Source organism: Lynx rufus, unplaced genomic scaffold (assembly GCF_022079265.1).
Source record: "Lynx rufus isolate CCGP_SWC_20201006 ecotype Redwood Valley unplaced genomic scaffold, mLynRuf1.p SCAF_8, whole genome shotgun sequence".
Classification (NCBI taxonomy): Eukaryota; Metazoa; Chordata; class Mammalia; order Carnivora; family Felidae; genus Lynx; species Lynx rufus.
The window spans coordinates 124,921,040-124,946,589 of NW_025814896.1; the positions used below are offsets into that span (position 1 = coordinate 124,921,040).

Genomic DNA, 25,550 nt, shown 5'->3' on the forward strand with positions numbered 1-25,550 from the left:
AGTCTTGGATATGGTGGGAAGGAAACGACGCAGGAGCAGCAGGCCTTCTGGCCACAGCTCTGCCATCTGCTGGGGCTTCCAGAAGGGTGAGTTCAGGGGTCCATCCTGCTGCCCTCAGTCCCCCGCCCTTTCCAGCTCTGAGGCTTTCTCTCCTGTCACCCGCCACCTGCCAGAGGGCAGTTGTTCCTGGTCACAGTAGGGCCTTGTCCTGTACCTCAGCAGACAGCACTCAGCCGCGGCCTGGCCCAGAACCAAAATCAATGAGGAGCATGGTGACAGCCACCCCCAGCTGCACCCTGGAGCCGTCCCACTGATCGATTGCAGCACGTCCCCCGTGAGAGCAGCACTGCGTCCATTTCCCCATCCGCGTTGGTGCGCGGTCTGGGCTGAGTGCACCATGTGACAGTGCTTCCCTTTTTTCCTTCAGTAGCAAAAATTTCAGTTCAAGAGAAGTCTCCTACAGAGCCTCGATATATATAAAACAGAGTGAGGTAGGGTTGGCCTGGTTGGGACAGGACTAGAGGGAGACTGGATCTCTGCCCCCTTAGCCTCAGGACTAGAGGGAGACTGGATCTCTGCCCCCTTAGCCTCAGCTCACCTCGCACGTGGCCCTGAGTGGCTCTGCAGAAGGTCCGGGCCTCTTAGAGCATGGTTTGAAAGCCACTGGGAAAGCTGGATGTGCGGATACCCCAGAGCAGAATCAGAAGCAGACGGTGCCAGGTTCAAAGCCCAGAGATGCCCCTTTACCAGCTGGAGGGCACTGGGCAGTTTCTGTTTTTATAAATTAAAGACAAAGTCCCAGTGACAGGAAGAATAAAATGAGAAGTACAAGAAATTACCCTGGTACAATGTTATCAGTATTTCAGATTTGCTTTGTGCTGGTTTGTGTAAGCCGAACTAAAGGCAGCCTTTCCACTTCCTGTTGTGTTACGCAAACATCAGCACTTACCTCAATGCCAGGTCACCTGGTACAGCCTGTCAGACTTGCTGCAGCCAGGTTAGAGGGATGCCTCCCGCAGCCTTGGTCTTGAGCCAGGGGCTTGATTGGCTGTCCTTGATGGAATTGAATGGTTGCTTGACTCCCTGGGGATGGAACCTTGAGAGCTCATGCCTGTCATTCCCCTGCCTCAGGCTGCCTGGAACTCTTGTGGCAGCCCCCAAGTAAGAGCATTAAAACGACAGAGCCTTTGGGGCGCCCCGGTGGCTCAGTTGCTTAAGTGTTTGACTCTTGGTTTTGGCTCAGATCATGATCTCATGGTTCGTGGGTTCGAGCCACACGTCAGGCTTCATGCTGACAGTCCGGAGCCTGCTGTCCGGAACCTGCTTGGTATTCTCTCTCTCTCCTTCTCTCTGCCCCTCCCCTACTTGCTTTGTCTCTCAAAATAAATAAAACCTTAAAAAAAAACAAAAACAAAAAAACCAGAGCCTTTAAACTGTGAGGGACTTGAAGGCAAATCCACTGTTTACTCGTGGATATTACTGAGGAGCCAAGACCACACAGCCACGTACCTTCCTGGTGGGAGCTCCAGCCCCCTGACCACTGGCCCAGGAATTCACCCATTACCCCCAGCCTGAGACTGAGTCCGTGCCAGGGTGCCAGCCTCACGACCCTTGTCCACGCGTTCTCCATGTTGGGTGTTAGGGGTGATGGAGTTGCTCAGTTGCAGGAACTGCCAGGTCCCACTGGTCATGTCAACATTTGGGGTGTCGTCGGGGATGTGGGAATAAACCAAGGCTTCCCAGGTGAGACCAGGCAAGGGCCTTGATTCAGAACTGGCCATAGCAAAGGAGGGGTCCACCACCAGGACCTGCATTTAGCAGAGGCTCAAAGGCACGCTGGGAGTAGGAGCGATTCTTGGTGGGAAAGGAGAAGGCACAGGTGTGCCCCGACTGGAGGCTGTTGGCAGGGGAGGCTGCTAACTGGAAAAGGGGCATCCTGCATGCTGGGCGGGTGGTTGGGGGTTTGGTCTCCTGGGCTGGTCTGCTGCAGGTGGTGGGACAAAGTTCTGTCTTCCGTATGCTCTGCTGGCTGCCCATTTGTATATTCAGTCTTGCAGGGCCGTTTTGGGTGTGGCCAGAGCTGGGTCCTTGCTTTCCACTGGGTGCAGCCAGTGGTGTGGGTGCCATGGCGGGTGAGGGACAGTGTTTGGCCCCAGTGCATAAAGGAGGAATGTCCTCACGCACAAGCCCAGAAGGGAGGGGGAGTCACTGAAGTCCTGGTCCGCCAGGTGGGGCCAGTGGCCTGGACAGTCAGGCTATGGCTGTTGAGAAACAGATCCTTGAGGGTGACTCTGGGGTTACAGCAAATGATTGGTGTTTACCAGGCAGGCCCTGTTTACTTTTTAGGGCCCAGAATGAAGTCTTTTGGGCCGAAACATGACGTGACCCTGGACAGTAGTATCAAGTGCACCTGTGATCACAGGCTTCTGCTGCACGTGGGTTCCACACGCAGCTTCCAGAGCATTCCTCGTTCCCATTTAACAGACAAGGAAACAGATGAGGGAAGTGAAATGACTGGCCTGAGGCCGAACATGGGTTCCCTTGCATCCCCCCACCCCCTCCAGTGCTCCTCCCCGGGAACAGAAAGGCCAGAATCTTCCCCAGACCTTTTAGGCTGTGGCCCCAACTTCCCGCCAGACTCTCCTCCTTCACCTTAGCATTTTCACAGGGCTGTTCTCTGCCTGGAGCACAGCTTTCCCGACTCTGCTCATTCCCCATCCAGTGCTTCCCTGAAGCTCCTGTCTGGGGGACACCTGTCCGGTTCGTGGGGTGATAGCCTCTCCTCGGTGACCTGCACTGCCCTGATGATCGGGCCACTGTGGAAGCCCCGAGACCTGGTGCTGCTGCAAATAGCATTGTCCCGGAATAAGCTTCGCAAAAGTGTATTTATTGGCATTCAGAATTTTCTCTGAATGCAGTAGAAATTGAATTTAAAATTAAAAAATGAAAAATGCTTTATTTGAAAGCAGGAAAATTATATGACTGGAGAGGAGATTAATTTCCTTACTTGGTTAAGTGTCACCCTGGCTTTGAAGGTAAGGTAAGTCACGTTGTCTATGAGTTTTGGCTTCAGAAGGGCCTTCTGTTTTAGTCCAGGAGATGCTCCTGTAACTCAAGTGATGCAGATCCTGGGCAGCTGGTGCCCATTGGTGGTCTGCCCGGGGGGGGGGGGTGGGGGCAGGTGCATCCGGGAACATGGACACGGGCCCCCTTAGTGGCCAGAGGGGAGGCTACTGTCATGCGTCTGTCACTGTCACCAGAACTGCCTGAGCCACGTGAGCAGGGCCGTCAGCCTCAGCGTCTGCTACCTCCGTCTCACGTTTGCACCACGTCCGCCCGCAGAGTGCGGCCTGGTCTGGACATCTGTCTTCCATCAGGCATGCAGTGCAGGAGAGTTGATGTCTGTCCACGCACACGCCTGCATGCTACAGGAATGTGCTTCCCCATGCCTGCACCCATCCAGGGAGCCTGCCTCCCATCTCCTGCCACCCATGCTGCCCCAGAGCCTGCACAAGTTCAGGTGACCTCCTTTGTGCCCGCCAGGAAGGCAGGAGCAGGTCTGTCTATGGCACACCTCTCTGCTCAGGGCCCAGTTGCCCCATTGCCCCATCCCTGGTGACAGGAGACTAAACTGGTGAAAGGACAGGCGGGGCATCCTTTACCGTGTGGGTGCAGAGGCAGGGCTGGCGGGTGCAGCACAGTGGGGAGGTGCATCCCGCAGACAGCCGGGTGGACACAGGAGGAGCAGGGGCAGAGCAGGGATGGTGGGGGGCGGGGGCCATGGCCTGTGTGTGCAGCTTGAGTCCGCGTCCACGCGATCTGTGAGCGAAGGAAGAAACCCGGCTTGGAGACTCACCTCACACATGACATTCCTGACCCTGTCCCAGAAGCCAGAAATCTGGTATCATTCTGGATACGCCCCTTCTGCCCACTGATCACCTCACAGTCCACATTTTCTAGGAGCGCTTTTGCCTTCTGACATTCTCCCTGACCCTGTCTCCTCGTCACACTGCGGCACTCCCCCAGGCCAAGACTGATCGTTTTCGTGGATCACGAGCCAAGCTGCCGTGGGGACCTGGTTCATAGTCATGCCTGAGTCATGCCCCTGGCAGACCCCCCACAGCTGGAGGCCTCATTCCCTCTGCCTGGGTCCACATCTCCATCGCCTTGCCTCGCCTCCTCTGGGAACCCCCTGAGCTGGGTGGGCTCCTTCCTCTGTGCTCTGCGTGTTCTGGAACTGTTGCTCTGTGTGGTCGTGATTGGTTTATATATCTCCGATTTTTAGCTGTGAGCTTCTGGGGACCGTGGCAGGTCTAACTGCCCTGCCCAGGATCTTGCACAAGGGAGGTGTCTAGCCAGTGCTGGGTCACAGAGGGCACTCGGAGTGAATGCCTGAGCTGCTTACAGGGTGGCTGAGGGCAGATGAGACCAGCTGACCTGCCTGCCAGCTCTGGAAGAGTGAAGCTTATATTCTCTGTCTCAGACAGAGGTGGTGCTGGGAACCACCTCTCTTCACTCTTTCCACTCCTCCTGGGGGAGTAGGCAGAAATAAGTCTGAATAAGAGCTATACTGTCACCAGTGTGTCCATCCATCTATTCATTTGTCCTCTTTCCCCTTCCTTCCTTCCTTCCTTCCTTCCTTCCTTCCATCCATCCATCCATCTATCCATCCCTCCATCCATCCTTCCATTCTCAGCCAATATTATTGAGTGTCTGCTCTGGACCGGGCACATTGTGGGTCCCAGAGACTAAAGTTTGGGAGCCAGTGAGGGCAGGCCCCTGGGGCTTTCAGCTGTCAAAGCTCCATATTTCCTCCTTATTCACTGTCTCCCCTGGAGACAGTTGGGGAGAGCTGGGGAGACAGACCGATGGCCTGTGTGGAATAACGGGGTGGAATACAGATGGTCCCCAGCTGAACAGTCGTATGTGTCACAGATTCAGTTAATTTCAGTTCAAGGCAACAAAAGATCGGAAATGTCTTCAGGAAGAAAAGACAAGAATATTCATCCAATCTGAGAGGAAAACGAACATAGCAGGAAAGTCAGGCCTAGTTTGTGCTCTCAGAACCAGAAGTAGGTGTAAGGAGGGAAATTGTTGAAATCTGCAGGGCTTCTCCAGACGTAATCAGTCACGATTGTTCTCTCACACTTGCTTTGTTCTTCAGACAGTCCCCTTCTTTCCACGTTCCCTCTGGTTTCTGGTCCACGGGAGGCCTCTTTCCCCTGTGCCGCTGGGGGCTTGTGTGCTGGAGGAGGATTCGGGCTTGCTTTCCTAAGGAACTGTTTCAGGGCCTGCTAGTTTCTGAGCAGGGCGGACCTGCGGGCAGTGCCGCAGGTGGCAAGGCCTCAGCCCTGCCCTCCCTGGTCAGGTGCGGATGGGGCACAGGATCTAGGAGCAGGGCCAGCTCAGGGGTGGCTGTCAGGTGATTGAGGGAAGCAGTGGGGCAGAGCCCACAGGCCCCAGGCTCCACAAAACCTCCAACACAGCTTCCTGGGCTGGCCCCAGGGTTCTGACTCAGCAGGTCTCAGCTAGAGCTGTCTCTGGCTGGCCTGCCACGAGGGGCATGGCCTGTCTTTGGTACCCACTTCCCAGGGGTCATTAAAGCTGAACTGGCCCTTCAAGGTGTGTGCCATGGCACGCCTGAAGTTTTCTGGGAAGTATTTGCTGTGAGGAGGGAAGAGGCCAGGCCCCTTTCACCTTGCCCAGCACCACAAGCAGAGCCTGGGGTGGCGCCAGAGCAGAGACGAGTACCAGGTGGCCTGTGACATGAGCCTGTCTGGATGTGCCCAGGATGGAGAGAGAGCAGGGACTGGGGCACGTGGGGCACAGCCCTGCTGCTGAGTCTCTGCTCTCCATCTTGTCCTTGACCTGTGCCACTTTCTCCCAAAGAGCAGTAGGACCGAGCCCCTTATCCTCACCCTATCCCGAATCTCCTTCCTGCTCCTGGGACACCTTGAGGGGCCGAGAGCACAAGACCATGAGGGGGCCTTGGCACTGAGCGTGTAGGTGTGCTCCGTCCTGGGTGTGGGAGCCTCCAGCAGGTGCGTTTGCAGCTTTCATAGCTTCTCCCATCTCAGCTGGAGCCTGAGATTCTACCAGAAGTCCACATCCAGAGCGTGTGGATGGTCGCCTCTGAGCACCCTGCCCTCCAACCCAGCAGATTGTGTGTGTGTGGAGGAAACGAGGGAGCATTTACCAAGGCTGCTTTCTGCTGTTCCCCGGGTCCAGGCCCTGAGGTCTGTGTCCAGCCCCCTTTCCAAGGGGCTGTGCAGTGACTCCGAGCCTGGCCCCTGGGAGCATTATGGGCATTGACCCCCGCAGCCTCCAGAAGGAGAGCAGCCTCTCTGACCTGTGACCATGCATACAGGCCTGAGTCCTGGGTAGCCCTTCAGGGCTGGGAGTTGTCTGGCAGTCTGCTGGCTCACTCACTCACCTGCTCCTCCCACACATCCTGACGTCAGTGGTTCCTGGGGCACAGGGCTCAGCCACTTCCAGTAGCAGGGTCTCACGTCTCCACTGTCAGGGCACTGGAAAGCTCCTTCTTGACACAAGCTCAAACTCACCCAGCCTCTGACCAGGCCACCTGCTGGCCATTGGGGCTCTCATGAGAAGTCCTAACCTAGAGCTGTGTCTGATTCCCTAGCTCCAAGAAGCCCAAGAAACGCCCAGAAGTAGCCATGAAGCCCAAACCCTCACCCCGACTCACCATCTTTGATGAGGAGGTGGACCCTGAGGAGGGGCTCTTTGGCCCAGCTCCGAAGCTCTCCTCCCCCAAGGGCCCCGCAGAGGACATGCCCCTCAAGGACCGTAAGTAGAGCCTCTGGGTGTTCCCATTCCTCTTGGTGACCCAGCCAGCCTCTGTCAATGGCTTTGGACCTACCACACGGGAGCATGATGGAAATCTCCTCGTTGTCCTGTTTCAACATGGTACAGACTCAGCTTATGGAGATTTTCTGCTGGAGAAATCTAGCCTTGCGCTTTGTGTCCCCATAGCCTGGAACATTCCAGGGCTGTATGTTTATTGTCCTCATCCTGTGGAAGAGGAGGGTGGTCATCTTTATCACTTGAGAAGTATGGGTTGTGATTGGTGCAAAAGCATCTTTGTCATTCCGGGGCCAGGTGTGGCCACCAGCTGGAAAGTAGACACAGCCACCCTAGCTGTGCTGTGACTCTGTACAATTTGGATTGTGATGAGAGATTTTGTGTTGCCTGCATAGACCCCACGGAAGGGTCCTGTGCAGAACTGGAAAGGGGAAAGCCGAGTGGCCTGGGAACTTCTGTATTTGTCCATAGGTCTGATCTTTCCTCATCACACCCAGCTTCTCATTCAGGGTGGAGAGTAGATGCTCCCCATTGATGCAGCCAGCACTTGGTGACCACCCTCTGGGGCCAGGCTCTGCTGAGCCTGAGAACACATGGATGAGAAAGACACAGTCCTGGCCTCAGGACTCCCACAGGAGACCGGACATCCCCTGACAATTGTAGGGCAGCCTCTGAGCACCTGTCCCTTGCTTCCTTCCTGCCCCCACCTGGGCCCATTCCTCTGGTTCTTCTGTGCTCTGCCTTGTCCCTTGCTCACTGTCTCCTGGCTGGGCCAGGCCATCTCCACCCTGTCCCCCTCTGGCAGCTGAGGATGGGCCAGGACTTCCTCTGACCACTCTGCTCCTGCCTTCCCCACAGCCCTGAAGTTGTTTGAAGATCCTGATCTCGGCGGCGCTGTCCCCCTGGGTGACCCCTTACTGCTGCCTGCCGCCCATATGAGTGGAGAGCCCATGCCCCACCCGGAGCTGTTCAGGTACCACCTGCCCCCAGCGGTGCTCTGCCTGCTCTGAGAGTACCTGGACGGAGCCAGGGACCCATCTCAGCATGGGAGCATCTCACCAGCTTCGGCCTCCAAGGAGGCAGTCTTGGCTCATCAGAGGCAGGAGTCTATGAATGGGTGCCGGCCAGGGGTCAGTGGCAGGGATTGGGGTAGGGGGTGGGGGTGGTCAGCAGCCCAGGGCAGCTCAGCAAGTTCCAGAAAGGACTTCATGAATGCAAGTCTTTTTCTTTTCCTTTTCACACTCATACTTTAAAAGTTTATGTGAAGAATAATCAAATTAGGTAGTCGCAAGAGCAAGTGTAGCTGGCATAAATAGGTTTGGGAACAAGTCAAACGGACTCTTGGTAGCTCGCAGCTCTCCCAGAGGGAGGGAGCACAGATGTGCTGGACAGTGGCCGGACCCGGCAGGGTCCCATCAGCAGGTCTCCAAAGAAAGAGCGAGGCTTAGTCTGTTCCATGGGGGGCTCCTTCTTCCAGAGTGTGTGCCAGGCGTCAGTGTGTTGGACTTTGCACACTGCCTCAGTCAGTCCTCCATCCTCCGACATAGGTGCTCTTATCTCCATTTTAGAGAATAGAGTGTGGGAAAGGTGACTGGCCCAAGGCCACAGCTCCCCAAGGACAGAGCCAGGATCGGAATCCAGCACACCGCCCATGCCCTGTCCTCCCCGTTCCTTCCAAGGACTCTCTAAATACTTGGAGGAGAGGCTGGGAGATCTGCCTCCCGCCCTGGGCCAGCAGCTCTCCCTGGACTTCCGAGCATGCCTGGTATTGTGCGTCTCTGTTGGGTCACCTGTGCCCCCCAGAACGCAGCTGTGCTCGGCGATTTACAGGAAGCCGAGCCGTTTCTTTCCAAGAACGGTTACGTGGAGCCGGGGCATGTGGTTCTGGAAGGCTGTCATCTGCACCCTCGTTAGCAGTCTCGGGCTGTTAGCCCCGTGAATGCCCACCAAACCTGAGTCACAGCGAAGGCCTCTTGTCTGTACATCTCCCCATGGCCCCTGGCATCTGTTCACTGTCATCCTGTGTCCTTACCCCTGACAACCCCGACAGGCTGGGAGAAGCTGGGGTCGTTACATCTTCAGAGGAGAAACTGAGGCACAGGGAAGCAGAGCACTAGAGTCAGCCCCAGGGAGGGGGGCAGGGCCCTGCTGCCCTGCTGAGTGTGCCTGTATGTTTATTGTCCTCATCCTGTGGAAGAGGAGGGTGGTCATCTTTATCACTTGAGAAGTATGGGTTGTGATTGGTGCAAAAGCATCTTTTGTGCTGAGTGTGCCCTGCCCAGGGATGGCTCTGCCATCTCCAGGACCCCGCGTGACCCAGGGAGGCCATTGCAGTGTGACTTTCCTGGCACAGCCTATTCTAAATCCATGACACCAGCACTTCCCGACCCATGTTCTTCAGAACTCCGTGCTCCCTTCAGAGGGGTTCTGTGGCCAGACAGCTGGGCAGTACCGGTGTTAAGCAGGACTCTGTGGGCATGAGTGGGAAATACCATGTAGCATTTCACATGCTTGTTGGTCCCTGGGACTTTTTCCTCTGTGGCGTCCCTTGGCGTCCCACAGAGCACTCTGGGAGCCACTGCTTTAGAGAACGTGAGTCCTGCAGCCCTGCCTTCACTCTGCCAGACGTCTGGTGACAGAGAACTGACTTTTTGAGAGCGGGAGCCATGTTTTCTTCTGCTTTGTGCTGGCTCCGTGACTATCCAGGCAGTGATCGGGGTTCCTGATAGCAAACTTCTTAAACCTCATTCATTCACTGATGGCGTCACCCATCCGTTCATTCTGTCACGGCCGTCAGCTAGCACGAAGTGGCACGGAGTGGCGTGCCCGGCAGGATGCGGATAAGCCCCCAGTTCCCTCTTGCTGTGCAGCCACGCCAGTGGGAGGCTTCCAGGTGTGGTCTTTAACCAAGGCCTGTCCTCTGCAGGGGCCTGGGGAGGAGAGGTGGGACTGGGGTCTTCAGAACTCCCCACAGCCTCTCCGTGGTTGACCTTGCACTAGCAGGGCCTGGAAGAGAAGAAAGCTGAACCGTGCCTTAGTGGAACCTATTTCTAGCCGTGACTCAGGGAGCCCACGAGGAAAGGGGTGCCCCTGCAGCCACCTGTCGTCCGAGTGTGACTGCCACCTCAGAGAAGCTTCTGATCAGTTCCGAGGGTATGGATAATTCAGTCCCTCTGAGCTTTTCCTGGGCTCCAGCCTCCTGTGGAAGATGCAGGGAGAACCGGCCTCTGCCCCAGGAGGGTGCTGCCTGCAGGGAGCCGGGGCACGTGTGAGCTGAGGTTGTCAGGAGCTGCCTGCCTTGGGTTACACTTCTTGGCATCACCTCAAACCCGGGACAGCTGCCTCTCTTTGAAGGCCTGGCTTGGGCTGGTCCCTCTGGGTCTGGGCTGGGAGGATACCTTTTGCTCAACTTGTCTGCCATCCACAGAAGCTCTGAATTCTCCCTTCGGGGTGTGTCCCCCATCATGGGAGGCTGACCCAGGAAGCAGGCAGGGTGACCCAGAGCTCCTTTGGCAGCTGGTACTTGGCAGGCAGCCCCTCCAGGGGACGGTTGTGCCGGGCGCTCCACGCTCAGACAGGCCTCTTCGTAGCCCTGCTGATGTCTGAGCTGGATCCCGTTTACAGATGGGGAGACTGAGGACCAGGGAAGTGGAGGTGATGGAGCGGACCTGAGGCCCCTGATGAAGGAGTAGCAGGAGCAGGATGGGACTGTGCTGTGGGCGCAGTGCTGTGCTTCTGGGTACACAGTGGCTCTGCAGCCCTGCTGGGTGATGCCACCATCACCATCCTACAGATGAGGACACCGAAACGTGGAGAAGCCAAGTGGCCTATGCAAGCCCCCCACCCCAACCTGGGCCTTCTGCCTCCTGCACCTGTGCCCTCCCTCCCTGACCCCGGCCTGGCCGAATGAGGCCTGTTGAGATATCCTGAGACACTTGGCCCAGGTGTGGGCCGCACCTGTCTGGATATTTCTGCTAGTCGGTGGCTGAAGAAGCATGTAAAGGGCCAGGAACCCTCATTTAGGAATTCAAACATCGGCCCTTGGATTTCAATGGGAATTTTCCATGTAACTCCGTGAAAGCCCCCAGGACAGTGTTACCAGACCCTCCCCCCCCCTCCCCAAACCTGGGTCTCCTGCTGTGGTTCCAGATCAGACCAAACAGTGCACAACTTCCCCCAGAGGGCAGGCTAGAGGCTGCTGTGCCCCTGGGAACGGGAGGAGAGCATGCTGTCCTCCCTCTGCCCGGCCGAGAGTGTGAAAGCACTGGTCAGGGCATTCTTCCTTAGCATCTTGTGGAAGCGAGAGCGTCCCTGAAATGACCTCATCCAGCCCCTCACCAATTGGGAAATGAGGCCCAGGGAGGGGAGGAGACCTGTCGGTCACTTACCTTGCAGTTCTTCTTGCTTTGGGTCTTCTCTGAATCACTGTGTCCCAGATGGGACTGTCATCTGTCAAGGGACAGAAAAGTGGACAGCAAGTGTCCTGGAGCCTGACCCAGGGAGAATTCCGAGGGGACACAGGTGTGTGGAGGTTATCACAGAGTCCCAAGGGAAAAGAGGACTCCCTGAGGAGGCAAGAGGGGTCTGGGTCAGGTCCTTAGAGGCAAAAGGTCCAGCAAGTGTCACCTGAAGGGCCTTGGGGGCCTGTGGCCTCAGCGTAAGGAGGGATCCTCCACCCTGGAGAAACCCCAACCTGGGAGGGCTTCATTGCATTGGTGCCCCAGGAGGGCAGACACACCCAAGAGACCCACCCATCCCCAGGCCAAGTCTTGTTCCTTCACAAGCTGGCCATGGGCCCCAAGCAAAGCCCTTTATCTCTGTACTTCAGCTTTCATATCTGGAAAATGGGGCTAATACCTGCTACCAAACAGTGTCTTGTGATTATTCAGTGAGTTAACGAATGTGGAAATGCCTGGCCGCAGTAGGTATTCAGCACAATGTTGATTGGATGGGTGGGTGGGTAGTGATGGATTGAATGGGTCTTGCATTATGCATCTGGTCTCCAGAAAGTGAGTCCCTCCACCAGGAGCTGGCAGCAGGAGCTCCCTCAGGCAAAGAGGGCAGAACCAGGTTGTGGCGCGCTTTTCTTAACTGCCATCTGGTACCTGGGGCTGGTCCTGTGTGACCATCACACTGCTGTGGGCTTTAATCCCACCCAGCGATGGCTGTCACCTCCCGGGCCATGGTGGCTCTAACTCAGTAGGCTGTCTGGCACCCGTGTCGCCCTCAGTGGGCACCATGGATGGGCAGCCCCACCCCACAGTGGTCAGAGCCCCTTATTTATTCTTTCTCTGGCTGAACTTGGCCTAGATAAGGGCTCAGCTTCTGAAGTCTGACGCCTTGGTTCTGACTCAGGCACTGTCACACGCTGTCATCTCAGGCGGGTAGCTTGGCCTCCTGGGGCTTGAACATCCACATCTGCTGGGTGGAGATCAGCCGTGCCCCTAAAGGGTTTGGGGATAAAACAAGATAATATGTCCAAAGTGCCTGGCACAGAGCAGGCGCTCTGTATCTGGCAGCTGTTGCTATTATTTCTTGAGAGGTTGAAGGACAAGCCACCTACAGGGCCATCGTCTAGAGGGGGACCACCTGAAAAGGAGGCCCAGAGGCCGCCAAGGGGCTGGCTCTGCTCCGGCTGTGTTGTGCGGCTGCAGGGAAGGAGAAGCCTCCCCTCAGTCCTCCCTGGGGGCAGGGTGGGGGAAGGCCAGGTTGGGGCGGGGCCTGGGCACAGTTCCCAGGGGTGCCTTGGGCCTTGCTCCCTTTGCGGGAGATTCTATTCAGGGCTTCCCCCTCTGGTTCCTTAGAGTTGAAGAAGACTTGGACCAGATTCTGAACCTGGGGGCCGAGCCCAAGCCCCAGCCTAAGCCCAGACCACCAGTGGCAGCTAAGCCAGCGCTACCCAGAAAGCCAGCTGTGCCCCCCAAAGCGGGCCTGCCTGAGGCTGTGGCGGAGCAGCGAAAGCAGCAGCAGCAGATTCAAGCCATGGACGAGATGGACATCTTGCAGTATATCCGGGACCATGATGCACCTGGCCAGGCCACCCCCAGCCTCTTCTGACCCTCCCACCCTGTGCTGGCCCTGGGCTGGCAGAGCCTCTCCCCTGCAGGGATGTGGTGAGGTGGGCACATGCCCTGCTGGGGTGGGACCTCTATTCCCAAGGGAGGGGGGTGGCCGCCCAGGTCACAGGACCCCTATACTACTACCTTGTTCCTTTTTTGTTTTGTCTGGAGTGTCAGAGAACCCTGTGGGGCACAGAGAGAGAGGTCACCATAGGAATTGGAGCCCAAATTGTCTCAGCCATGTGGCTGTGGAGGGAGAGCTAACCAGCTCAGCCCCCAGGATGAAGGGAGACCAGAGGGACTCCAGGAAACTCTATCCACTGCATAGGAGGGAGGGTCTGCCCAGCCTGGGGGGAGGGGGTGGAGTCCCTGGGATGTATGGCTCCTGGGGACCTGTAGGCTCTGAGAAGGTCCCCAGGGGATGGGTGCTGAGTGGGTGCCGGGAAGAGCTCTTGGTTGGGCAGGGTGTCCCCAACCCTGGGCTGGCTCTGGTCACCAGGTGCTAATAAGCAGCATGGAAACTTCCCATGTTTCCAACTTGAGGGAGACCTGAAGCCCAGCCCTGCCTCTCAAGCCTGACAAGCCGCTGGTCTCCCTCCCTCCTCCTTTCCCAGGGAAGGCCTAGCCACACATTGGCCTTTTTGGGCCTCTGCCCCCATGGCCAGTATCCAGCTTTGCAGCTCTGAGCAGAATGGTCATAGCATCCTCTAGCACTCTGCCTGGGCCTGCAGATGGGGTGTTCTACTCCCAGTGGGCCTCGGCAGGACGCTCTTGGCTGCCACTTCGAGCACTCTGTCCAGTGGCACATGCGGCCAGGCCTCCCCTGTCCCCCAGATCTGGACATGCTCACTGGCCTTTCAGCAGTCGGGGCCGCCTTTCCAGGGAGAAGGAGCCCTGTGCCGGAGCAGGGCCAGTGCCTTAGACTTCTCCTGGATGCCCCACACCCCGGCACGCGGGTCTGCGCATGGCACAGCGCTCAGGAAATTCTCAGTGAATGATCTTTAATAGAGCAAAGAATCTCTTTTTTGATATATTCTTTGTGTCCAGAACTAGTTTTTAACGAAACACAGTTTTTAATGAAACACAACCACTGTTGTCCCTTGGCTTTTCCTGCTTGACAGAGACATTGGAAGGGGGTTTGGGGCTAGGCCCCCAAACGCTTTCCTGATCAGGGCCAACAGCCAGCCCTGAGGGAGGCCCCCTGGCCAAGCTGGATCCTTGCCGCCTTCAGAGTCTCTAGAACCCTGCTTCTGTGCTGTGCCTGGTCCTGCAGGGCGGTGGGGGGGGGGGGGGAGGGAGGGAGCACTCCCTCTGCCCTGTGCTGTGTCTCATGTACCCTGGCACCCTCGTCAGCTGTCCAGTCTGAGAAGACTGCCCTTCTCCAGCCTGGGCCAGAGCTACAGGAAATCGGCACTTGTGAGGCCTGAGAGCTGAATGCCTTCTCCTCTGGCCTCACCTGGCCTACAAGGCCGCTCTCCCCAGGGCCCGGCACTGGCCCCAGTGGCTGCACTTCCCTTTCACTGCCAGACCTCCACGTCCCCACCCCAGAAGGCCTCGGAAGGAGTGAGTGCCGATGTGAGGGCTGCCTCTCTGTTCCCTCTCCTGTGCCAGCTCCCCACTCACCACCTCCCACCAGCTGTGGCATAGGGGCAGAGGGCTCAGCTGGCAGGTGCCTGGAGCCCTTGGGGGCTGACCCGCTGGAAAGGGTCACAGATGGAACCTGCCATTGTGGTATGGGTGGTGTGGGTTCATCCACTGTGTCTGGTGCTGCCTAGACACTTCTGAAGATGTGCATGTCCCCCGTAATGATGCTCACCATGGGTCTGTGAACTACTGGTGAATTGATGACACCCAGTAATCCAATAAAGTTCATGTCAGTGACTCATTCCAACTGGTGTCTTTTTCTGTGCCTGGGCTGAGGGGGAACAATGTGGGGGAGGGCATCTATTAACAGTGAGCTCAAGGGAAGCTGTCCTTGAAGGACCCTGGGGTCTGCCACAGCTCCACTTAGCCCTCCAGGCTGCTGCCTGGTAGGGCGAGTTGAGGCCAGAGGGAAGATTCCACTGTGTAAACTGAGCCAGAGGGACTAGAAGCCCAGGCCCTGTAGGGGTCATTGAGTCAGTCACTGGCCAGCCAGGACTCTTGAAACAGTTTGGAAAGAAGACCCTTCCCTTCTCCAGACTTACTATCTCCTCAGAGTGGGGACTGGCCCAGGCTTGGACTGGTCTTAGGCCCTTTACTCTCTGATATCACACAGCCCTACCAAACAAACCCCTCCATCCATACACAAGCCTGTCCTGGCCCCCACACTCCTGCCTGAGCTCAGATTCTGAAGTGCTGCTTTGTGCCTGGGCCCCAGAGGTCCTGGGCAGCTGCCTCTGTGACACTGACAGTGGCTGGAGAACTAGATATGGGTCCCCAGGAGCCAGGGAGGCCCCAAGCAGGGACAGCCTGTGGGCCAGCATTGGCCTCCCCACACTGCTTGGTTTTGGATCTCATAGCCAAGCTTGAATTGGGGTCTTGGCTCCCAGGAATAAACAGTTGGGCTCTTCTGAGAAGGAGCCCACAGCCAAGAGCCCGTAGCCGAGAGCTCACGTACAGAGAAAACCGAGAAGTCGAGTTTGGGGCAGCAGCCTTTGTTAGGAAGCCCCTGTGAGCCCTGCGGACAGGATGTGCCATCTGTGGCAGGGGCCCCGCTCCCTTCCTGCATTGTTCCTCTCAGGAAGCCAGGAGCTCAGTTCTTCTGGAAAGTCCCCATTCTAGCTCCTGTCCCAGCCAGGCCATGCAATGGGGCTGACTGGAAAGTGCCCACCTTCTGAGCTCTGGTGTCCCGTGATCATGTCCCTGCGACTGTCTAGAACTCACCTGGCCTCCACGTGCACGGTGGGGGGCTGCCTGCAGCTCAAGTCCTCATACTGGATGCATCAAGACAGCACAAGTCCAGCCTCTCTTCGGGGCCCTCTGGCCTTAATGCCCAGCTGCCATCGTGAATGGCACTTGATACACTGTGTGGAGATTAAACACCCAGTGTTAGGCTTTGGTTTGTCTCTGCCCCTGGAATCTGCAGGGAGGCCTCGTGTGGAAAACCATGTTCATTCGATTCTCCGGCTCCCCAAGTGTCCAGCTGAGCAAATCCTGGGGAAAAGAGAAGGGCAGTGGAGCTGCTCTCCCTGGCAAGGCGGCCCCGGCCAGGCAGCAGGCGCCTCCCAGTGCTGCTGGGTCTTTGCTGTCCAGAGCGGGCACAGTCAACACTCAGAGGCTTTTTGAATGGCTGACCTTTCAGTGGCCAGTTTTGGATGCAAACTCTGACCACTCCAAACCATTCCCTGTCAATCCCCTGAGGGCTCGGGGTGGGGATAACTGATGAAGGAACCTTAGAGAAATCAGCCATCCGGCTCTGGGCATGGAAGGGTCTAGGTTTCAGTCTAGCTCAGCTGTGTGACACCCTCCCACCCCGTAGCCCACAGTGCCGAGTGAAGGGGCCAGGTAGACTGACTTCCTCTTCGTGCTGAAGGAGATTCCATAGGCTGGTCAGACTCTAGCTCATCGCAGAGGGACCCCTGCCCAGGACGAGCTGGACGCTAATGGGAAATGGCAGGCTGTTGGATGGGTGGTCAGGAGGCACCGGCACCCTCAGCCCAGTGCCCAGTGCGCAGCGCCCAGCGCCCAACCTGGGCACTGAGCACAGATGGCAGGTGCTGTGCTCCATACAACATGGTGAATGAAACAGCACGGTGAGAATAACCTGGAGTTCCAGTGTAATCCCTCTCGTGGCTGACCTCGGGCTCTTGTTTTCCATGGCTCGGCCACCAAAGACAGCTGAAGGATTTCATTTCTCAGCCGGCATTCAGGATAAAACCACAGCTTCTGGAGCGGGGCTTATGGGCTGAGCCCCTGGCCTCAGTAAGCGGAATCCCTATTGACAACTTTCAGAGGCGCTGATGTCTCTCTGACAACTCAGCAAATAGCAGCCTCTAAATTGGTTTTTTAGTAAAGCTGAGTTAGCTCCCTCCAGCCCAACTGGCCAATCAGGCCATCAATCAGTGAGAAGGAGAGGGAGGCCAGGGCTAAGCAGGAGGCACAGCCTGGTGCTCAGGGGACACAGGGAGCGAGAGACCCCACGAACATTGCCTGAGCACCTCCGGGGTACAGTACCTTTCCCAGGCACGACGGAGGACGCAAAGATGGAAAAACATGAGCTGGTAAAGCTGGATCTGCCACGAGCCATGCTGAGCCCTGACTCTCGGTTCTGTTCTTTGGGCCGCCTGCCCAAACAGCAGATGCAGCTGAAAGAGGCCCTTGCTCATCCTGTGCAGGCTCCTCCCCGTCTCCTGTCCTCTCTGACACCTGCCAGCCCAGAGCATTGGTGTAACCTGAGCCGGGCTCTCAACCTGAGCCCAGCTCTCCCGGCTGCTGTAAGAAAGTATCACAAATTGAGCGGCTCTGAACAACAGGACCTTACTCTTTCCCAGTTCTGGAGGCCGGAAATCCGAAATCAAGATGTTGACAGGGCCACACTCTCTCCGAAGTCTCTAGGGGAGAATGCTTCCCTGCTTCTTCCAGATTCTGGTGGTTGCTGGCACTCCTTGCAGTCCCTGGCTTGTCGCTGCATCCCTCCCAACTCTGTCTTCATGTGGCCATCTCTTCTGTGTCTTCTCTGTGTCTGTGTCTTATAAGGACACCAGTCACTGGATTAGGACCCAGTATAGAAAACCCAGTATGATCTCATGTTACCTTAATTACATCTGCAAAGACCTGGTTTCCAAATAAGGGGTGGTTCATGGCTTCCAGGTGGACGTGAATTTGGGGAGGATGCTGCTCTGCCCAGTACAGTCACTAAGGGACTGGGACCTTCAAAGCAGGCTGATTTACTCGATAGCAGAGGGATGATTTCTGCATCTTTGGGGCCTGGCAGAGACCTTCTCTGAGGGCCTGTTGGGTGCCATTTGATACTTACCATGGAAGGTTTGGGAGACGCTGGAATCAACATGCCGCTAATCGTCCCAGCCTTTGTACATCGCTTGTAACCAGAGGTGGGAGCAGGACACACCGGGCATGTGACATGTGGAACTCTAGGTCCTTCCCCACGTGGCCAAGGTGTGGCCTGACCCTGCCCCACCCCCCACCCCCCCACCCGTGGACCATCGTGCCTCCCCTTCCCCGACGCAGTGGCAGGCCCGGAATGGTCTAAATTACTTCCTGTTCTAAGCCATTGGGTGTTGGAGGCAAGGTGAGGCAGGCAGCATCCCATCCTGTCTTGTCCCATCCTGTCCTGTCCAAGCCACGGCCTCTGTGCCATCCTGTGGCCTCTGTGGGTATTTCAGCAGTACCCTGTCACCTCCTCCCTGTCTGTGTCAGGGAGGGAGCAGGGAGGGAACAGTCCTTGTTGGACACTCTCCGCGTGCCAGGGGCAGAGTACTCTCATTGGCAGCTGCCACCTGAAACGCCCAAACTTCCTGATCAAAAGTTGCATGTCGTTTTTAAATAGGGAAACTTCAAAACTTACTAAAAGATGACTCTCTGGAGCAAGCTGTGGCACAAAATGGAGAGTCAGCGGTGCTCAGAGCGGTTCTGGGGAACAGCGGGCTGCGTCCCCTTCCTAGAGGGTCGCCTGGAGGGGCCACGGCACTTCCTGCTCAGCACCCTGGCTCTGGACGCCCAGACGCTCTCCCCGGCAGCTGGCTGCCGGGCTGCCCTCCTGCCGTCACCCCTTCGTCTTCTCACTGGGCCTCTGAGGAAGCTGGAAAGGGCTCTGACAAAGCTGACGGTGGGTGGGGGCGGGGGGGACCTTCCTCCAGAGTGTGAGAGCTGCTGGCCGCCTCCCTGGGTGCCCGGGGGGCTTTCTTCAGTTGGTTTTCTTCCTTTGTGAGACCTCTCTCAACTTCCCCACGTGTGCGTTTCTGCTTTTCCTTTTGGTTTAATAGCCACTTTGCTGATTTCCCCCAGCAAGTGCTGTGGGTCCCAGAAGGTGATTCTTTCAGAGTAGATGGCAGAACAGCTGACTTCTTGTCCTCCTGATGGTCCCCCCCCACCCCCACCCATGGTCTCTCCGACCATCAGGAGCAGCGGACAGGCTCTGCCTGAGCCACTGGTGGCCCGGGGGCCTCATTTTACTGCCTGGTGGTCTGGGATTCTCATCAGGCTCGTTGGGTTTTATGGGTGGCCCTGGGATTGGAACCCCGACCTCGCAGACTGTAAAATCCACCAGCATGGGAATGGAAAATTCTGCAGCACCTTGGTGAAAGTTTGGCAGGTTTTTCAAAGTTGACCATGAATTTACCACAATGATCTAACAATTCTACTTCCATGCATATGCCCAAAGGGAAAGGGAAATCTATGGCCCCACAAAGACTTGTATACACCAGCAGCTTGATTCATCACAGTCAAACAGTGGAAACAACCAACAAGCCCATGAGCTGGCCAATGGACAAGCAAAACGTGTGTGTCTGCGTGGGGTAGACACGCAATGGAGTATTACCCAGGGGTAAAAAACAAAGTGCTGACACCTGTTACAATGTGACTCAATCTCAAAAACATCAGGCTGAGTGAAAGTTGCCAGGGTCAAAAAGACACAGAGTGGGCAGTCGGTTAAGCGTCCAGCTTCGGCTCAGGTCATGATCTCAAGGTTTGTGGGTTCGAGCCCCGCATGGGACTCTGTGCTGACACCTCAGAGCCTGGAGCCTGCTTCGGATCCTGTGTCTCCCCCTCTCTGCCCTTGCCTTGCTTGTACTCTCTCTCTCAAAAATAAATAAACATTAAAAAAAATTTTTTTTAAAGATCACAGAGTGTATGATTCTATTTCTATGAAATTTCCAGAAGAGACAAATCCTCAGAGACAGAAAGTAGATTAGTATTTGCCTCAGGCTGGAGGTCAAAACAAACAGTGACTGCAAACGGACACAAAGGATCTTTTGGGGGGGTGATGGAAATGTTTTAAAATTGGTTTGTTGTAATGATTGCACAGGTCTATAAATCCACTGAAATTATTTTATTGCACACATAAAAAGGATGAATTTTAAATTAAATTATACCTCAATAAAACGGTTTTAGAAATTAATGACTGGCACATGAAACAAGCAAACCACCCCACGGGCAGCAGAGTGCAGTGGCTGAAAGTGTGGGTCAGCTCTTTGCTCTCCTGCCTGCTGGCTGTGTGGCTCTGGGCCAGTTACCTACTCTCTCTGGGCCTTGGTTTCCTCACCTGTAAAGTGGGGATAATAATCGCACCTGCTTCATTAGGGTAGTTATAAGAAGATGAGTTACTGTTTGTAAAGTTCTTTGGTCCATGTCTGATGCCTAGTACACATTCTATGTGAATCTTTAAAATTCTGAGCACTGTTACTCAGTTGTTTATTGCAGAACAAGCAATTCTGGGGTTCAAGTGCTCCTTCTCTTCCTCTGAGAGTGAGAGCCAGACCTTTGGAGAAGGGGGAGCCATGGGGCTTGCTGTATGAAGGTGGCTGTAGGTGAGAGGCTGTGTCGTTTTATGCCAGCCTCTGGGCTTATCTGAGCCGCAGTCTGCCCCTCTGCCACGTGGGCAGCCCGCTCTGCCACGTCTCGTGGGGTGGGGGTCATGGGAGACGGTCCATGTGGCACATGTGTCGTCTGAGATCCACAAAGGGGCCTGGTGGATGGGGGTTTGGGGATGTGACCCGGGTCCTAGATCTGGATGAGCCATGGAGGGCGACCATAGGGAGGATAGATAGAACATGCTGGAAATGAGCCTCCAGAGAAGACGTCATTCTGATGAGGATTACTAATAACACCTGCAGGGCTGTGGCAGCAGGGAGCTCATCCCAGTGCACCCCGCACCCCAGACCAAGTACAGCTTTCCCAGCACCATGGAGACAAGGAAATAAACACATTGCTTCCCCCTCCTGGCCCCTGACCTTTTGTTCAGAGCAACTGGCGAGGCGGGGCTGGGAAGGGAAAGTCCGGGGGGAGAAAGGTTTCTGGCAGTTCTGGTGGCTTGTGGCCCGCCTGGCCTGTGAGGGGGCCTGGAGGTGATGCCCTTTCCTCTTGATGCCTTGAGCCTCCCCCAACCTCCTCATTTCCCTGCTTGCTCTGGGCAGGACTGGGGGTGGGGTTCCTGCATTCTCCTTTGGAAAGAAGCCACAACCACAAAGATATACGCAAATGTTCATAGCGCCATTATTCATAACAGACCCAACCAAAGGAAAGAACCCAAGCATCCATGAGCTGGTTAACAGACAAACCAACAAGTACATCCATACAGTGCGATACTGCTCAGCAAAGAAAAGGAAAACACTAATAGATACGATGACATGGTGAATGTCTCAGAAACAGGCTAGGTGAAAAAAAATGAGACCCCCACAACTGCATACTGTGTGGTTCCATTTATATGAAATTCTAGAAAAGGCAACACTATAGTAACAGAAAACAGATCAGTGGTCGCCTGGGGCTGGGGCTGGGGCTGGGCAAAGGGGCATGAGGAAACTTTCTGAGGTGGCAGAAATATTCTACAATTTGAGCATGACTATAAACAAAACTCATTAAACTTCGCACTTAAAATAGGGGAATTTTTACTGTATGTAAATTATACTTCCATAAAGCTGTTGAAAGAGGAACCATAGTACAAAACTAAACAGAGTCTTACCATTTAATCCAGCAATCATGTTCCTTGGGATTTACCCAAATGAGTTAACAATTTATATCCACACCAAAACCTGCACACCAATGTTTATAGCAGCTTTATTCTTATTTTCCAAAACTTGGAAATAACCAAGATGTCCTTCAAGAGGCAAATAGATAAACAGTGATCTATCTAGACAATGGAATATTATTCAGCACTAAAAAGAAATGAACTATCGGGCCACCTGAGTGGCTCAGTCAGTTAAGCATCTGACTTCAGCTCAGGTCATGATCTCACAAGTTTGTGGGTTCGAGCCCCGCGTCGGGCTCTGTGCGGACAGCTCAGAGCCTGGAGCCTGCTTCTGATCCTGTGTCTCCCTCTCTCTCCGCCCCTTCCCTGCTCACACTATGTCTGTCTCTCACTCTCAAAAAAGAAAAAGAAAAAGAAATTAAAAAAAAAAGAGAAATGAACTATTAAGGTATGAAAAGACACGGAGGAACCTGAAACGCACATGAAAGAAGTCAATCAAAAAAGACCACGTGCTGTATGATCCCAACTATATGCCATGCTGCAAAAGGCAAAATTGTGGAGACAGCAAAAGGATCCATGATTACCAGGGACTGAGGGGGCAGAGGGATGAATGGGTAGAGCACAAGGAATGTTTAGGGCAGCGAGACTACTCTGTATGATACTATAATGATGGATACTTGTCACTATATGTCCAAACGCATAGGATGTACAACACCAAGAGTGAGCCCTAATGTAAACCATGGGCTTTGATGATGTGATGTATCTGTGCAGGTTCATCATTTATAACAAATGCACCACTCTGGTGGGGGATGTTAATAATGGGAGAGGTGTGTGCAGGCAGGGGGGTATATGGGAACTCTCTATAGTTTTGCTCCTCTCTTAGTTTTGCTGTGAACTAAAAATTGCTCTAAAATATAAAGTCTATTTTTTTTAAAAAAGAAGAACCACAAGTTGAGGCTCCTGACCCAGAAGATGTCTCCTACTCCTGCCACCCCAGACCATGCCCCACCTTCAATGACGTCATCTATAGCCGCCAGGGAGCCCTGGGTTCCAGCTGAAGGTCACAAACGTTTGGTTGATGGTGGGAGGGGTTCCTGGTCCGGCAGATGGGCAAATCTCAGGGAAGGAGCTGGAAGCCTCCTGTGAAGGGAGAGACCCACCCCAGAGTTCCCTGGGGGATATGAGGGGTCAAAATCCCGTCAGCCTGGAAGCACTGACTGGCCTTGGTTCCCTGAAAGCTTATCTCTCTTCTGTATGATTTCCATCTTTCCTTCCTCTTCCCTGTAGTTGTCCTGGACAGGCAGATGGAGAGGATTTATTGCAAGATGGTGCAGTGCCTTTCAGAGGTGGGTAAGATCCCCTGAGCAAATCCATGGAGCTGCACAGCCAGGTCTTCCTACTTCTCATGGGATGAGGCTGGGGGACCCCATTACCAGGAAACCATGCCAGGGACTCTCCCAAAGGCCTCATCGAGCTCCAGCGGCTTGGGCTCCATTGACCTTCAAGAAAATGAGCCTTCCTTGGGGGAGACTCAGGGGTCCACCTGGACCCCAGAAGTGGGCTTTGGAGTCTCAGTCCTGCCGAAGGCCTCCACCAGCTCTCCCTCTGGGTCAGAGAGTGCATGGACCTTTGCTTGCTGGAAGATCAAGGAAGTCCTGTCATGTGGTTCTCAAGGGGCAGAGAGCCAAAGACTGCTCACGAGGCCCTGTGAGAGCAGCAGGTCAGGGTGCTGGTAGGGGTCAGGGCCAGGCCTCTGCCTCCCAGGAGAGTCTCATCCTGCTTCAGGCATTGGTCAGAGAGTTGTTTTTTTTTTTGTCCCATGGTCACCTAAAGGTGGACACCCTACACAGCTACATACAAGGAGGTTTACACAGGTCACCTCACTTTCCCTAATGTCAGCCTGAGGTGCTATTATTGCTAATTAGTGAGAGGGAGCTCCTGCTGCGGCCCCTGCCTGTTCCTGAGGTAATTTTTCTCTTGGCATTGGTTTCTTTGGGCTCAGCTCGAGGAACATGCCCTTAGCCTGAGGCTGAATGGTCCCAAGTTTAGAGAGAGGAGAGGAAGGAGCTCAGAGCCCCAATCCAAGAACTGGGTCCCTAGGCTCACGCTGAAATCAGGACAGACCTACCATAAAAATGACAAAGCACCTGGGCAAGCTCTCCAAAGCACCTGGGCAAACCCCCAGGCCCACCCCTCCCCCTCCTCAAGGGGTGTAAGTGTGCCCTTGTCCCCACCTGTCACTCACCTGTGAAAAGTCCTGGGCCTGCTCTCTGGAGGGGCTTAGCTCGTCATAATTATTTTGGTTCTTCTACGAACATGAATTTGCTCATGTTTTTCTAACTCTTTTCAAGTTGATTTTGATCATGTATATTTTTCTAGAAAATCGTCCAGATGTCAGATACATATCATGTTATTTTATTAGTTTAAAATTTGTCTTCATATTGGTGGTTAATAGTGCAATTTTCTTTTTAGGGTTTTTTTTTAATTCTCCTTTCTTAATTGGTTATATTTGTAAGAAATTTATTCTATGCATCTTTAAAAAGAACCAGTTTTGGTTTTAAAGATCTGTTTGACTTAATTTTCATCGTGTGTGTGTGTGTGTGTGTGTGTGTGTGTGTGTATGTGTGTGTGAGTGTGTGTGTGTGTGTGTGTGTGAGCAGGGGAGTGGGGAGAGGGGCAGAGAGAGAGAGAGAGAGAGAGAATCCCAAATAGGCTCCAGGCTCAGTGCAGAGCCTGACATGGGGCTCGATCCCACCACAACCCTGGGATCAATGACCTGAGCCAAAATCAAGGGTCTGATGCCCAACTGACCAGGCTCCCCTACTTCTTTTCCATCTAATTCATTAATTTCCACTTTAACTGTGTCCATTTCTTTTTTTAAGTTCTTTTTTTTTTTAGAATTATATTTTTAATTTACTTTCCCTTTTTCATTGTTACTTTTAAAAACACAGAAGGCCACAGAATTTTCTCTGGCACAGTTTGGGTCACCTCCCACAGACTTCAAAATGTTCTCATTTTCATTAATTTTTTGGAAGTCTAAATTCATAGTTTCTATTTCCTGTTTAAAAGTGAAGAGCTCTTCTAAATACTGATACTGCTGACATGTTTGTGCTTTTGCTTCCAACGTTTTATCACTATTATTATTATTATTATCCCTCTGTGATTCATTTCTAGTCTTATTGCGTTATGGTCTGAGAATGGGAATCTGTAGGATTTCTCTTTCTGTAATTTAAAAGTTTTTCTTTATAGCCTAGCACATACCCAAATTTTATAAATATTCAATAGATGTTTTAAAATATGCATTCTGCTTGTAGGATATACATAATTTTTAAATTATTAATTTAGGTTTCTCAGAATTCTATATTCTTATTTACTGTGTCCACTTGACCCAGCATACCACTGTCATGATGGTTTTGTGCAATTCTCCTGGGAGTTGTTTGGTGCCAGCCTTGGCAGAGGATCCCCAGCAGACTCTGGCAGTCTCAGAGGGGTGCTGAGGGCCCCTGGGAGGATATGACCTCACACTAGCCAAAGGAACGCGTGGTTCTGGATGCATCTGGCTTCTGTTTCTGGACTTATGCTCCAAGCCCACCTTTTTTGTGGCTCAAGCCATTGTCTTCACAGAGGTGCCTAGCCTCAGGGGCATGGGCATCACTGTGGGCACTTACAAGATTCCCCTCCAGCTAAGAGGGAAGGGAGCAAAAGTTCCTGCCCACAAACAGAGGTTCCCATGCCAAGTCAGCAGGCTCCAGCTGCCACAGATCCAGGCACCCAGAACTCCCATATCTCATGGATGGCCACCAGGTCTCTCTGGGCACCTGCCAATCAGACCAGCAAGAATTGGTGATTTGTTTTTCCTCTGGCCCAGCAGGCCCAAACATAGTTCTTTGCAGCAAGCCTGACCCCTCAGGGTCCTGAAAAACAGGTGTTTTTTTCCAAACCTCCATGTTTATGAGGTTTGTCCCTGTCCCCTTCATGTTCAGAACTGAGGGAGAGGGCCAGGGAGATGCTACCTGACTAGTGGGGGCCACACGACTGAGGCACAG

At 54.3% G+C, this 25,550-nt stretch overlaps 1 protein-coding gene across 1 annotated transcript in view; it reads left to right on the forward strand.

Moving 5' to 3' along the window:
• The window catches only part of HS1BP3 (HCLS1 binding protein 3), a 30,412-nt gene extending 16,260 nt beyond the window's left edge, over positions 1-14,152 (forward strand). The window contains exons 6-8 of the mRNA XM_047069229.1: positions 6,644-6,807; positions 7,681-7,795; positions 12,627-14,152. Coding sequence (XP_046925185.1) covers positions 6,644-6,807; positions 7,681-7,795; positions 12,627-12,879 — 532 coding nt within the window. The 3' untranslated portion in view covers positions 12,880-14,152. The remainder of the gene's footprint in view (positions 1-6,643; positions 6,808-7,680; positions 7,796-12,626) is intronic.
• Positions 14,153-25,550: the final 11,398 nt, after the last annotated feature.